This window comes from Phocoena sinus, chromosome 4 (assembly GCF_008692025.1).
Source record: "Phocoena sinus isolate mPhoSin1 chromosome 4, mPhoSin1.pri, whole genome shotgun sequence".
Lineage (NCBI taxonomy): Eukaryota > Metazoa > Chordata > Mammalia > Artiodactyla > Phocoenidae > Phocoena > Phocoena sinus.
The window spans coordinates 73132759-73148183 of record NC_045766.1 but is presented as its reverse complement, the minus strand read 5'-3'; the positions used below and the strand labels follow the sequence as shown (position 1 = coordinate 73148183).

Below are 15425 nucleotides of genomic sequence, written 5' to 3'. Positions count from 1 at the left end.
TCCCAACAAACACAGACCCAAATGGCGCTGGTGACAACTCCATCCTTCCATTTGTTCAGGCTGAGAAGTCTGTAGTTTTCTTGACTTTTCTCTTCCTTTGACAGCCCACACCGATCTGGTAGGAAGTCATGTTGGCTCTGCGTTCAAAATATATCCAGAATCTGACCAACTCCAACCTCCTCTGGTACCACTATGGTCAGAGCCACCCTCCTCTCTTACCTGGACTAGGGCAAAAGCGTCCCAACTCTATTCCAGTTTCTATTCCAGCCCACAGCTGCCAGAGTGGTCCTTCTAAAACCCAGGTTAGAACCCATCACTCCTCCGCTCAAAACTCCCCAGGGGCTGCTCCCACCTCACTCCAAGAACCCAGCGCCCAAGGCTGGCAAGGCCCTTTGTCACCTATGTCTTATCACCCTGCACCCCTGCCCCCCAACTCTGCCCTCTCACGTGGCTCCAGCCACACGCCCTCTTTTGTGCTTCTTGAACTAGGTCCTGCCTTAGGTCTCTGGATCTTTCTCTAGCAGTTCCACTGCCTGGAGTGTTCTTCCCCACGTATCCACTTGGTTAACTTTCTCACCAGCTTGGAGTCATTGCTCAGATCCCATGGTGCTCTTTGATACTTTAATCTGTCCCTCACCTCTCCATGCCACACACACCAGGTTCTTCTTACCTGTCTTTTTTTTTTCTTTTTTCCATAATATTCATCCCTATATTGTTCACTTATTAATGTTTGCCATCTCCTTTCACTGGGAAGTTAGTTCCATGAGGGCAGGGACCTGTTTTACTCAGTGCTGTATCCTGGGTGCCTAGAACAGTGTCTGGCATCTAGTAGGTGCTCCATATATGTCTGCTAAATTAATAAAACTAGCCTCCTATGCTCATTCAGGGTGAGAGCTGAGTTGGGCTGAACAAAATGTCCAGGAACTTTCTGGATAAGACTATTATGCCCCCAGGGCCAACAGTCATGTGTCCAGGCTTGGAAATTCCCCCAGATACAGGGGAAGATGGACCAGACAAAAACTCAGGAAAGCACTCAGCCAGGCTTCCCTTCTAGCAGGTTCCTGGTTAGATCTCATCGTAGACCACTGGGCTAGAGCTGAGCTGTTGATCACTTAGAGGATGAAAAGAGAAAGGAAATGGAGAAGGGAAGTCTGTGGTGGGGGTGCAAGGGCACCTGGAGTACCTCAGTCTGTAGATTAAGCCACTGGCCGCTAGAATGAGGAAGTCCCTTTCCCCGCTAGGGTGGGGCAGACAGGTGGGCCAGGAGGGGAGGGAGGCGGCTCAAAGGAGTTGCATTCTTTCTGGATTTCTCCTCTGTCTTCTCAAGGGTGAAGAGTCACACCAGATCACTCATTACTAGATCGGGTCAAACAGAATTCAGGTCACTGCTATGGCCCTGGGGCCTCCTCTCCCCACCTACCCACCCCACAAGGGGAAATCAGTTCTCCCATTTTATAAAGTGAAGGACTGAGGTTGAATGGGAGGGTGGAAGGGCTCAGCCTGGCAGGAGTACTATATGGATTAACAGTGTGGTTGGAACTGGGGTCCAAGATCCCTGACCCCATGTGCTGGACTGTGTCCCAGACAGACCCCTCAGTCTCCTCTCATAGAGTCTTCCTCCCCTCATCCCACCCCCATGCCCTAGAATGACTCCCTTCTCCTTCTAGGCCACAGAGCCCTTTATCCCAATGGAGGGTGAAGTTCTAGAAGACAGTGGCTCACACCAAACGCAGGACCTCAGACTTCATGGCCAAGAGGACCTCAGAGGTCTTATTGACAGAGGCCCAGAGAAGGCAAATAACTTATCCAAGATCATACAGAGCTCTTGGACCACTACCAAGGAAGGAGCTGGAAACAGAACCTAGACCTTTTTTTTTTTTTTTAATTTATTTATTTTTGGCTTCGTTGGGTCTTTGTTGCTGTACTCGGGCTTTCTCTAGTTGCAGTGAGCTGGAGCTACTCTTTGTTGCGGTGCGCGGGCTTCTCACTGTGGTGGCTTCTCTTGTTGCGGAGCACAGGCTCTAGGCACGCAGGCTTCAGTAGTTGTGGCATGTGGGCTCAGTAGCCCTGGCTCACGGGCTCTAGAGCGCAGGCTCAGTAGTTGTGGCGCACAGGCTTAGTTGCTACGTGGCATGTGGGTTCTTCCTGGACCAGGGCTCGAACCTGTGTTCCCTGCATTGGCAGGCGGATTCTTAACCACTGCACCACCAGGGAAGTCCCAAACCTAGACCTTCTGATTCCACTTTAAATTTCCTTCCAGCTGTGAGATTTTGTGATTTTTTTGACACCTGTTCAGCAAGCTTTCCTCTACTCTGGAGCTGCTTTCATCACAAAACTCTTGCCCTGAAATCCCCAAGATACCTTGTCTGGCCACTGGCTGTGGCCATAACAGCTATGTCCTTGGCCCTTTGAGGGGATAAGATTCTTCACTAGGGCATTTGGAAATACATTCTGCAACCTCATTCCCCGTCTTGTGGCCAAATCCCCAAGGTTCCCTAAGTAATCACCCTCAGTGTCCCTCCTCCCAGGCCTGGGGACTCAGACCAGCACACTTACACTTTCCCTTCTCCCAGCTGTGCTCTTCCTACCCCACACCTCCAGTCTGGCCCAAGACATGATCCTGCCTCTGGCTGGGATGCAGGATCACAGGATGTAAAGATGGAAGGATGTTAGGGATCAGAGTCCTGCCCCACACTGGAGAGCTGTCTCCTGCAGACCTCAGGGGGCTGTTCCTTCTCTCTGTTGCTTGAGGATCTGAGTGGACATCAGGGCCTTCACTCATTTACTGAGCACCTAAAATGTATATGTTTTCAACAAGCACCAAGTATGTAGCAGGCACTGTTAGAGCCTTTTTTTTTTTTTTTTTTTTGCGGTACGCGGGCCTCTCACTGTTGTGGCCTCTCCCTCTGCGGAGCACAGGCTCCGGATGCACAGGCTCAGCAGCCATGGCTCATGGGTCCAGTCGCTCCGCGGCACGTGGGATCCTCCTGGACTGGGGCACAAACCCGTGTCCCCTGAATCGGCAGGCAGACTCTCAACCACTGCACCACCAGGGAAGCCCATAGAGCCTTTTTATCTCATGTGAGCCTCATGAAACAGCCCAGTGAGGTAAGGATTATGCCCATTTTACAGATCAGGAGGTTGAGGTTCAGAAAGTTCTTCAATTTGCCCTAGATTATAGAGCTAGTAAGTCTAGAATTAGGAATAAAATCCATGTTTCTCCAACTAGAAGTCAAAGCCCCATGCACAAGGGGAGAGGGAGGGGGGAAAGGCTGTGGGAAGGGGGAAATGTGTGTGAAACACCATCTTCCATGGCCTCCCTGCCTGCAGGACCCAGGGGATGAATATCACTGTGGAAATGATTCCATAGCTTCAAACCAAACTTCAGAGAGGGGGGTGTCAGTGGGCAAGGGGGGCAGGAGGGTTAGCTCCTTGTCAGCCCTGACACACAACCTGCCAGCTCTCAGCCTGTGCACTTGTGGTCACCTGGTTACATCCTGGAAACTACCCAGCCACACCTAAGCAGGTGGCCCGCCCTTGCTCCGCGGGTTGAGCAAGCAGGAAAAGGTGGCAGCAAGAGGCAGTGGGCAGATCTGCTGAGCAATGGTGGCCGGAGCCCCAGCTAGGATGGGCTTTGTCTGGGGCCTGGCTCTGCCCCTTTTCTTCTTCTGCTGGGTGGCTGTGGCTCCTAGGAGCTCTGCAGGTAAGGAGGCAAGAGGGTGCCTGTGGGCTTCTCTCCTAACTCTGGGTGAGAGCTTCTGTACTGCAGCCCTTTGTGGGTGAGGGTAGCTCTCTCAGGTTAGTTATCATCAACCATAAAGCTATATACATGAAGTATTACTATGGCTGATAGTATGCAACGGCACTGGGTCAGCTTAAGCATGTGGGACTCTGCGGTCCATACAAATGTGAGGTTGCTGTGGGTTTGTCTTTATGCCTGTGAGGGTGTGAGTACGTGAGGCGGGGAGATTGTGGGGGTCAGGGAGGTGCAGGCTGGTGATAAATCTGATTAAAGCCTAAGAATGTGGCTTGACAAGATTCTTTCTCCTCCAAGTTTATTTTCTAGCATGGATTTCCTTCAAAAACCCATTTTTGTGTGAAAAGTCTGACTGTCACAGGCTGCTTGTGGAGGGTGGATTCTGAGAGAGGCAGGGCTTTTATGAAAGAAGAGAATGAACATTGATCTGTAATAGGAACTGTGCGAGGCTTGTCACATGCATTATCTCTTGTAAAAATAGACTTTATTTTTTAGAGCAGTTTTAGGTTCACAGCAAAATGAGCAGAAAGTACAGAGATTCCTATGTATCTTCTGCCCACCTCCCCACAGCCTCCTCTGCTATTAACATCCCTCACAAGAGAGGTACATGTATTACAATCGAGGAAGCTACACTGACACATCATTACCATGCGTTATCTTTTAAGACTTTATTTTTCAGAGCAGTTTTAGCTTCACAGCAAAATTGAGAGGAAGGTACAGGGATTTCCCATATACTCCCACCACTATCTTTTTTTTTTTTCTTTGTGATCATCACTTTTTTTTTTTGACATGGATATACCCATAACGTTTTATTGAATGAAAAAAGTTATAACACAATATATACAGTTTGATGACATTTTGACATATATACACTACTGATACTATGTATAAAATAGGTAACTAATGAGAACCCACTGTATCGCACAGACAACTCTACTCAGCCATCACTATCCTTTTAATCCTCACAGTTAAGCCTGTGAGAGAGATACAATTCTCATTCTTACTCTCGTCCAGGCCCCCACCCACCGTGAGGAGACTGAGGCTTCTTACTGGGATTAAGTAAATTGTCTGCAGAGCCAGGCTTTTATTCCCCACATACCTAACCCCTGGACCACACTGCCTCCTGCATGCACTCATGATCTACCAGGCTTGTGCTGCACATTTTTTTTTTTTTTTTTTGCTGCGTTGGGTCTTTGTTGCTGTGCACGGGCTTCTCATTGCAGTGGCTTCTCTTGTTGCGGAGCACGGGCTCTAGGCACGCGGGCTTCAGTAGTTGCAGCACGTGGGCTCAGTAGTGTGGCTTGCGGGCTTAGTTGCTTCACAGCATGTAGGATCTTCCCAGACCAGGGCTCGAAACCATGTCCCCTGCATTGGCAGGCGGATTCTTAACCACTGCGCCACCAGGGAAGTCCTGTGCTGCACATTTGACGTTTAATTTAATGTAATGTTCACAATCCTATGAAATAGGTACCCCAGCTCCATTCCACAGATGGGAAAATGTAGGCTTGGAGCTGGGAGAACTGGCCGGGTCACAAGGTTGGTAAGCAGCAGAGCAAGCAGCAGAGAGGGGACTCGAACTCAGAGTCCAAGTCCAGATGTTTTCCTCTCCACCAGTTTGATTTGAGGAATGGGTCAGGAGAGCTGCAGCATTCTAGAGCTGTAAAGAGCCAGGGTGGGCTTTGCTCTGTTTGAGAAGACCCCCAGTGGGTAAGAGAGTTGGGTGGGGGGTTGTGAGGGCTCCAGAGATGAAGAGGTTATGGGTTTGGGAAGCATGAGGAGGTTTCACCGCAAGATGACCTCACAAGGCTCCCAAGAAAGGAAGAAAATGTGTGAGGGGAGGTCAGTGGTCAGACCCCACAGCTTGAGCTTCAGGCTGTGTGGGCGGCTGCAGAAGGGCTCTGCCTCCACCTGTGGGGACTGAGAGGCTCAGAGAAGTATCTCGGGCTTTGAAGTGGAGAGAAGCAAGTATATTTCTGTAAAAGCGTGGTTTGTGTGTGTAGGTAGACCGCACTGAACAGGTAATGAGAGTGAGTGCCATGACCACCTAATCCTCATGTGGGTACAGCTTGAAACTCTCGCTATATGAAAGTAGGTTGTGTGCTCTCAGGTGACTCCTTGAAAGGACGTGGTCAGGGAGGGATGCTTAATAACCCCCTGCAGGCTTTGGAATGTAAGGGCTTCCCCATTCCCCTTCCCCTCTGGTCCTCACCCCCACAGCAAGGCAGGTATGAGACCCTTGCTGGTAGGGGACAGAGTCAGTTTTTGCACCAGTAAATCGTCAGACTCCAGAGCTGGTAGACAACACACCTGGGACTAGAACCCAGTCTCTTGCCTCCTGGCCCAGTGATGCTTCATTATCCAATGGGAGACACAAGAGGACAAGCCGAGGACCTGTCCTGACACCCTAGGTAGAGGTGAGCAAATGGTCCTGGCCCTCCTTTGGGCCCTTGGGTAATTTGGGACCAGTAGGTCTCAGGAAAGACCATCTTAAACTATAAGAACCCCAAAAAAGGGTGCTTATATTTTCATCTTTTCCTTCCAAGAGTAGGGTTACTAGATAAAATACAGGGTGTCCACCTAAATTTGAATTTCAGGTAATAGGTTTATCAGTATAAGTATGTCTTAAATATTACATGAGAAATACACATACTAAAAGAATTTGTCATTAAAATAATTCCTTGTTTATCTGAAATTCAAATTCAAATTTAACTGGGCATCCTGTATTTTTATTTGCTAAATCTGGCAACCCTTCTCAAGAGGCACCATGGCCTACATACAGAGAGATCCCCTCTCCCTCTGTAGACAGGAGAGGCACCCTTGTCAGCTCCTAAATATTTGCTGTAGCCTCCCCCGGGCAATGCGTGCCTGCTGGCCCTCCACTCACACGACCTCAGAGTGTCGGTACAGTGAGCAGAGCGTCCTGCCCTGGGCAGACACGCTAGCAGCATCTTTCTAAAAAGTACAGTTTTGCTTCACCTGGCTCCCTGTTTCCTGTGGAAGACGCTGGGTTCATCATTTCTGGCGTTCTGGGGTTCCATTCTTGCCGTCTAAGGCCCACGTTCAGGAGAGGCTTGAGCGGGTGGGCAGCTTGCCCTTTTCCTTTGCTAGAGCCCTGGGGGCTCTGCCTGCTTCCCTCTTTTGCAGCAGCCATCACCCACACTGTCCAGGAAATTCCTCTCCTCCAATCCCTGCAGCTGCCTCTCAACACAAAACCACAGAAGTTTCTTGTGGTTGAAGTGTTTTACTTCCATGGGGAAACAGTCACTGGATGAGAAAAGAATTGATAGGAAAGTGACAAGGGGTTGGTGGTGTGATGAGTTGGGAGATTGGGACTGACATATATACACTGATGTGTATAAGATGGATGACTAATAAGAAAATAAATAAATAAATAGACATTAAAAAAAAAGTGACAAGGTTCTTCCAGAAAGTTCTAAGAGTCATGGTCCCTGCTCTGCAGTTCTTGGCTCACTTGGGTCTTCTGCCTTTTTTGCTCCCCCTTGAAGCTGGATCCTGGCCCTACACATTCACTCGGATGGTTTCAGACCAATAATCAACTAGATTCTGGGGATTGCTTGCCTCATGTGGGCCATCAGAGGACATCAGTCAGGGCAATCCCAGTTCCATGGCTGCCACATGGGCCTGGTCTTCCCAATAGTGCCTCCTCTTCCTTGAATATATAGATGAAAAATAGGGTAAAAGCAGTCTCCCTCCCCACCTTCCTCCCAGCAGTGCCCAGGGCATAAGCACAAGAGCTTGTGTGAAGTCAGTGCCCTGGGACTCATAGCTCACAAAGTTGGTCTTACCCAATACAGGCCCCAGCACCAGTGAACCAGGCCACACAGAAGTGCCTGCTGTGACTCCAGGGGTCAGGACGAGCTCAGAGGGAGTCTTCCAGACCACTGACCTCACTGAGACCTCTATGTCAAACCATATCTCTTTGGAAACTCAAACCCTAAGCACCCAGACCTCTGATACGACCTTCCTCCCAGGCAGCACCATTTCAGTAGCAGAGAACAGGGAAAACAAGACCATGGCCCTCATAAAAATAATGCCTTCCAAGTCCTCGGCTGTGATGACCACTCCTATGGAGACATCAGCCACAAGCGGCAGCCCCGCGGGACGTGGAATGACCACAGTTGAGACCGTCACAAGCACTGAGCTCTCAAAAGCCGCCTTTGACACCCTTTGCAATTTCGACAGCTCTGAAGAGGCAAAGAGAATCATGGTAGACCTCTTGAAATTAGCTCACACCTCTACAGAAGCCGAGGACTTGTCCTCGGAGAGCAGCGCTTCCTCTGACAGCTCGGTTCCAGCCATCACCGCCTCACAAGCCCTGTCACCTGACATCGCTGCCCTGGCTAAAGCCTTGGTTACCTACAACATCAGCAACATCGAGGTGATCGACTGCAGTGTTACAGAAAGAGAAGCAACTACCAGCATCCCTGGGGCCTCAGACATAGATCGCAGCCCCACGGGAGGAAAGACCCTGCCTACCCCCGAGACATCCGCTTTGCCTGACTCCACTGAAGCAAAATCACACCTCGCCAGGACCACAGCCTCTGCTGAGACCTTGTCAGCAGCCAGCGCCACAGAATCAGCCACACCTGACGTCACACTCACCATCAGTAGCACCACGGAAATGGAAACAACAGCCGCCAAGGCCACGGCCCCCAGTGGAACCTTGGTGACAGTTAGCATGAACCTGTTGGAAGAAAACTCATCCCTCTCTGTTGAGACAACAAGCCACACCGAGGTCTCAGGAGCAGTTACAATCTCCACAGGGACTGCGTCAACAGTAGGCAAGGTGACTTCCCCTGCTAGGTTCTCAGCTACGGTCTACAGCCTGTCTGAAGTGACTACCATCATGAGTTCCACCCCTTCAGAGACTTCTACCACTGACATCACATTCAGTGCGCCCGCTCCCAACAGCAGGAGCCCTCTTCCTTCTGTCCATCCGGCTACAGCCAACAGCAGTCAAGAAACAAACATCACCTTAGCCAAGACCACAGCCTCTGCAAAGACCTTGAAGATAGCCAGCACAGCTGGAGAGAAACCCTCAACAGCCACGTCCACCAGTGCTCAGACCAGTCTGACAGATGTTACTGCAGGTGAGCGGCTTCCCCCATGTGTTATTTTTGGGGATTTGGGGTTTGGAGTCTGCATGTTTAGGGAGTAGGGAGAAAGGAAGGATCTGGGGGCCTATTCTGAGCCCTGTCTCTGATGTCACCCCTTCATGATCTTCTAGTGGTACTTGCCAAAATCAGTAACGAGCAGAATTAAGGTGGTGTATGGAAAAAGTGTGGAGAAATGGTTTGGGATCTTGTCTCTGCCCTTAACAACCTGAGTGACCTAGAACAGGTCCCTCTCCCTCTCTGGGCCTCAGTTTCTCCACCAGTTGCTGGAGGAGGTTGCGATGAAGTCCTTTCCATCTCTGCCATTCTACGGAGTTGACTGTTAAGTAACTACTGTGCACCAGGCAAGGACCCAAATTTTACTTAAAAGACACAGCCCTCATTATCTGAACGCCTCTGGTTCAGCCAGGGCCATACCATATGGGCATCTGGCCCAAACTGCTGCCCTCTGAGCAGCTGGGACCCCATGAAAATGGAGCTCACTGGATGCACTTGCTGGGATTGGTGGCCATAAATGGTGACTTAAAATAAATAAATAAATTGGGCAAAGATTTGGGAGTCTAAAGCTACATCTCTGGGCAGGACAGGAATAAAGATGCAGACCTAGAGAATGGACTTGAGGACACGGGGAGGGGGAAAGGTAAGCTGAGACAAAGTGAGAGAGTGGCACGGACATATATACGCTACCAAATGTAAAATAGATAGCTAGTGGGAAACAGCTGTATAGCAGGGAGATCAGCTTGGTGCTTTGTGACCACCTAGAGGGGTGGGATAGGGAGGGTGGGAGGGAGGCTCAAGAGAAAGGGGATATGAGGATATATGTATATGTATAGCTGATTCACTTTGTTATACAGCAGAAACTAACAGAAAAATGTAAAGCAATTATACTCCAATAAAGATGTTAAAAAATAAATAAAGCTACATCTCTAAGACAACAGATATTTCTTGGAGAGGAGGTGCCTTGTCAGCCCAGCTCCCAGTCAGCCTATAGCCTTCACCTACACTTCCCATCACTCTTTCCTCGTGCCTCATCCCTGCAGTATCCTCAGCTTGCACTGCCTTTTTTGGGGGGTGAAATAAAAATATTAATCACAACCACGTTACTGAATATCTTTTGTATTCCAGGCAGAGGTGATATAAAAATATTTCACAGCTAGTGAGCATTGGCACCAGCTGAAGTTTCTCTCTGATGCCAGGCAGTAAACTACTGTATGAGCTTTGCATGTTATCTCCTCTAACTAAACCTTCAAAACTACCTTATGAGGTGGGTATTCTTACACCCCACCTGACAGATGAGGAATAGATTTAAAGATGGTAAAAAAGTAACAGTGGACTTCCAAGTCTGTTTGATTCCAAAACTCAGTCTCCTGTTGTGCTTTTATTTTTAAAGGCTCAATTTATTAATATATTTTTATTTTAAAAAGCTTTTATTTGTTGATTAGATGATACATTCACATGATTTGAAATTGAGTAAGTACAAAAGAGTACACCGTAAAATGTCTTTCTCCCATTGCTGTCCCCCAGCTCCCCAGTTTTCCTTACATCCGTAACTGATGGTATGATTTTCTTGTGAATCCTCTTCTGGACATGACATATGCATATGGAAGCATAAGAGGGAAGATGGAGGATATCTACATATGATATCGATATAATATAGACATAGATACTATATCATATAGATATAGAATAATATCTCTCATCTTCCTTTTCATGCAAATGGAGCATGTGTTAAACACAGATCTCTGAGACAAGGCCATTCTTTTTTATGGCTTCTCAGTATTTTGTTTTACCATAATTTATTTAACCAGTGTTTTATGGATGGACATTTAGGTCTTTTTTTTTTTTAACATCGTTATTGGAGTATAATTGCTTTCCAATGGTGTGTTAGTTTCTGCTTTATAACAAAATGAATCAGTTATACATATACATATATCCCCATATCTCTTCCCTCTTGCGTCTCCCTCCCTCCCACCCTCCCTATCCCACCCCTCTAGGTGATCACAAAGCACCGAGCTGATCTCCTTGTGCTATGCGGTTGCTTCCCACTAGCTATCTACCTTACATTTGGTAGTATATATATATGTCCATGCCACTCTCTCACTTTGTCCCAGCTTACCCTTCCCCCTCCCCATGTCCTCAAGTCCATTCTCTAGTAGGTCTGCATCTTTATTCCCATCTTGCCCCTAGGTTCTTCATGAACTTTTTTTTTAGATTCCATACATATGTGTTAGCATACGGTATTTGTTTTTCTCTTTCTGACTTACTTCACTCTGTATGACAGACTCTAGGTCCATCCACCTCACTACAAATAACTCAATTTCATTTCTTTTTATGGCTGAGTAATATTCCATTGTATATATGTGCCACACCTTCTTTATCCATTCATCTGTCGATGGACACTTAGGTTGCTTCTATGTCCTGGCTATTGTAAACAGAGCTGCAATGAATATTGTGGTACATGACTCTTTTTGGACATTTAGGTCTTTTCCAGTATTTTGTTATGACAAACAGCACTGCAGTAAATAGCACATTTTTCACATGTGTGTTATTTTCTGTAGGATAAACTTCTAGGAGTGCAATTGCTGGATCAATTCTAATAGTATTCTAACAGGAAGAAATGACTAAAATGTGGCAGGTAAAGGCAGGCACATTAGGGCTCAAGAAAAGACGGAAGTTGCCTACAAGCTGCTAAGTCAGGAAGGCTGGATTGAAAGACCTCTGCCAACCTGGAGCTGGAAGCACCGGCTGAGTGCATCCCCTCAGAGACCAGCCTCTCTGCAGCCTTCTCCCCGGCTGGCCCCTTTCCCAACAGCCCCATCCAGGCCTCCAGGCCTTGAGAACATTCTAGATCCACTTTCATTTCTCCTTCCTCACACTACTCTTTTGACTTCTCCAAATGTGGATGGGGCCTCTAGCCATCATTTCCTTCCCTCTTGTTGGGAAGACACTACGATGGGTCCAGTTACTGGAGAGAAGGAATCCTTTCTCTTTGCAGTGAATAGAGGTAAGATCCTATGTGAACACAGACTCATTTACACACGAGTGTGAGCACACATATGCAGCGTGGGGACAGAGACTGGGTAGCACAGTTCACATCTTGATTCCTGAAATGACTTACCCATATTTTCATCTTCCCACTGTTCTCAACTTGCAGGTGAGGATGGAGGCTTCTTCCTCCTGAGGCTGAGTGTGGCCTCCCCAGAAGACCTCACTGCCCCCAGAGTGGCAGAGAGGTTGATGCAGCAGGTGAGTGGCACTTTCTGTGCCGGGGAGTAGAGGAGAGTGAGAGGTTCTTGGAGACCCTGGGTAAGATCTCCAGGATACAGAAGATACTGTACACTTGGGAGGGTGTAGTTTCTTATGGAGTATTAGGAGTGAGATCTAAAAATCCCTGTCTGGCTTTGCTTCTGCCTGTTTTTGTATTCCCCTTCTCTGCTATGTAAAAAAAGATTCTTTCCCTAATCCCAATTTCCTCAGGCTTTAGGAAGGTCAGGCTTTCAGGCCCCTGGGAGAAGGTCAATGTTATAAATGGGCAGATAGGCAGGACTTCAGTTGCAAGTGGCGGCAACCCAACTCATCATAGCTTATACAGTAGGCAAGGTATTGGCTGAGAAACCGAGGTGGCTGTCCAGCTTCAGTTATGGCTGGATCCAGAAGCTCAAACAGGATCATCAGGATTTTCTCTTTCTCTCCCCCTCTTAGCTCTGCTCCCTTCGTTCCTCAGAGTCTCTTCATATGTAAGGAAATGTGGCTGTGACAGCCCTAGATTCACAAGGCACTTACCTCTCCCAAGATCTGCATATCGTACTAGGGAAGGACGGATCTCATTGACCTGGAAGGGTCACCATGACTGACAGCCCGACCTGAACCACATGGAATGGGAAGGAAAGGTCCCAAAGGAAATAGGGATATTAGACAGAAAACAAAAAACAAACAAAAAAAACCCCATAGATGTACGCTCTAGATGGGGACCCAGATTATATTTGTAGAAGTTGGGAAAATTCTCCTAAAAGCCAGATCCCTGGACAAAGCTTCTAGTGGTGGAATTCTAGGGTTAGGGTTTTGGGGGGATGGTGTGAGTCATTGGAAGGTTGGAATGAGTCAGCTCAGCATAACTCTTGTGCCCCCATCTTGCTTCCAGGGGATGATGGGAAGAGGGAATATTTGGACCCTAGAAGTTCTCTTAGTGGAAGGGGGGCTTATCAGGACTCCCATAATAAGGAGGTCCCTGAACATGGCATGGGGCTTTTAAGTGGGAGAGCCAAATAAGTGACAAATTCCCACTGCACATGGATAATCCAAGTAGCAAGTGTGAATCCTGGTTGAAGAAGGAAGCCAAGGATATGTCAGATCTGAGCCCTTCAAACTGGAAACTATTTCAGGGGTCAGAAAGAAGCCAGGGAGATAGGAGCAGATCAGGAGCAGAGGTGCAAGAACCAGGCCATGCAAGTGTTGGGTGTCAGTTCTTGTTGGGAGCTGGCCACTGGCGAAAGGCTCAGGGGTCAGACAAACAACAAGCACGAGCGCCACGTAGACTTGAGTGTGAATTCCAGTTCCTAACTGTGTGACCTTCAGTAAGGTACTCCGTATTACTTTCCTTCCTTGTAAAATGAGGCTGGTACTACCTGCTTTCTAAGGTTACTGTGAGGTTTAAATGGCATGAAGGACCTAGCCTATGCCCAGCCTGCAAGAGGTTCAGAAAGTGCTTCTGGCCTCCTAATATGTTCCCTTTTGCCCACCAGCTCAACCGTAAACTGCATGCGTTTATGTCTCCCACCCAAGTCTCCCTGCTGCGTGTCAGGAGGGGCTGAAGAACATCAGCTGTGATCAGGCACTGCCATGTGTGGAAGCGGGCAGTGCTGCCTGTGGCCTGGGCCTGAGCCATGTTAGCTGGAAGGTTCACATGTAGATCAGCAAGCCACGGCCTTACCCAGTCATGGCAGTGGGACCCTGGCTCACATATGCCTGGGTGTACGTGTGTAGGGAGGGGGTGGGGTCTTCGCCTGTTCCAGAGATGTCCTTGGACTTCCCCTGGCATGTGTGTTGTGTTTCAGTAAAGAGTGACCTGATCACCCATCTGTCACCTGCTGTGTGCTTCCATCCTACATTAAAATTACACTCAGTGTGGCCCAGGGTCATGTTTTTATGGTACAGGAATTTTGTGCACCCTCACTGCTACCTCCCTCCTTCATGCTCCCCAGGTTCTCAGTTTGGACCTTGATTACAGCACTGACTGAGGCTGGCCTTAGAGCCTCTTGAACTGTGAGCTCCTTCAGAGCAGGAACCACATCTGTTTATCTCGGTATCCCTGGAACCTAGCAGAGCACCTGGCCTGTAGTAGGATCACAGAGAATGCTTGTTGAATGGACTTGAATTTCAAGTTTTCGACACAAGCAATCCTCAATTATTCCTCCCCCATAGCTCATAAGTCATGTTGTTTTTAAAAATTAAACTTGGCTTATTTTTTTTCTATTGTAGAAGTAAAACTTGCATTTAAAGTTTTGAGAAATTCAAAAAGAACCAAGGGGTGGGGGGAAAGGAAATGAGAAGTGGGGGAAGAGAAAAAAAGAAAGGTCTAAAATCCCACCTCTAGTTGTCTGGAGTTGTCTAGTTGTATGTAATACAACCATTGTTAATGTATATGTTCAGCCTCTCCACGTGGGTGGCTCTGAGTGGATCTCCACCAAGAGGTACCTTACATTCAACATTTCCAAGATCAGAGTACTAACCTTACCCCTAAACGTGCTCTGCCTGCATCTTCCTCATCTCAGTTAATGTCAGTTGCATCCTTCAGTTTGTCGAGCCCGAATCCTTGGAACTATTTCTTATTCCTCTGTTTCTTTTTTTTTTTTTTTTTCACATGTTATATCCAATTCATGAGGAAATTCTGTTGGCTCTATTGTCATCAAAATATGCCCAGCACATGAGCCCACCTCACCATCTCTACTGACTGCTCTCACCCTGGTCCAAGCTGCCATCATCTCTCACCTGGATAACTAGTATCTTCTTATCAAGCCTCCCTGTCTCTACCTTTTCCCCCCACTCCCTATCTAGTCCCAGTACATCAGCCAGAGCTGTCTTTTTATAATGTAAGACAGACTGTACCACTCCTTTGCTCCAAACCCTCCCATTTCATTCAGAGAAAAAGCCACGTTCCTACAATACTGCAAAACTGTCCATGATCTGCACCCCTCCACCAGCCTCTTGAACTTGCTCACTGCACACGAGCCGCACTGACTTCCTTGCTGTTCCCTGAATGCATGCTGCTGCTTCAGGACCTTTGCATGCACTGCTCAGTCTGCTTAGAATTCTTCTCCTCCAGATATCCTCTTGGCTAACTCCTGCACCTCCTTCACCTTCTCAGTGGGCCTACCTAACCACTCTCCTCTGCTTTGATTTTCTTCATAACACTGATCACAACCTAACATTATACATGTTTTATTTGTCTTGTTTATTATCTGTCTCCCTCATCTAGAATGGAAGAGTTTGCACACTGCAGCATCCCTAGCATCTAGGATAGTGCCTGGTACAAA

General features: G+C 47.9%; 1 protein-coding gene across 1 annotated transcript; it reads left to right on the top strand.

Moving 5' to 3' along the window:
• Positions 1-3549: 3549 nt before the first annotated feature.
• MUC20 (mucin 20, cell surface associated) lies at positions 3550-13968 on the top strand. Its single transcript, XM_032631295.1, has 4 exons — positions 3550-3703; positions 7573-8868; positions 12047-12138; positions 13635-13968. Exons 1-4 carry the CDS (start codon positions 3604-3606, stop codon positions 13701-13703), a joined length of 1557 nt encoding a protein of 518 aa, XP_032487186.1. The 5' UTR covers positions 3550-3603; the 3' UTR covers positions 13704-13968.
• The last annotated feature ends 1457 nt before the right edge of the window (positions 13969-15425 follow it).

Excerpts from the sequence above, each read along its gene's own strand:
- MUC20 (XM_032631295.1), top strand. The coding sequence starts at position 3,604 with ATGGTGGCCGGAGCCCCAGCTAGGATGGGCTTTGTCTGGGGCCTGGCT. Across the intron at positions 3,704-7,572 it reads GGCTCCTAGGAGCTCTGCAG|GCCCCAGCACCAGTGAACCA; the intron begins GTAAGGAGGCAA and ends TACCCAATACAG. Across the intron at positions 12,139-13,634 it reads CAGAGAGGTTGATGCAGCAG|CTCAACCGTAAACTGCATGC; the intron begins GTGAGTGGCACT and ends TTTGCCCACCAG.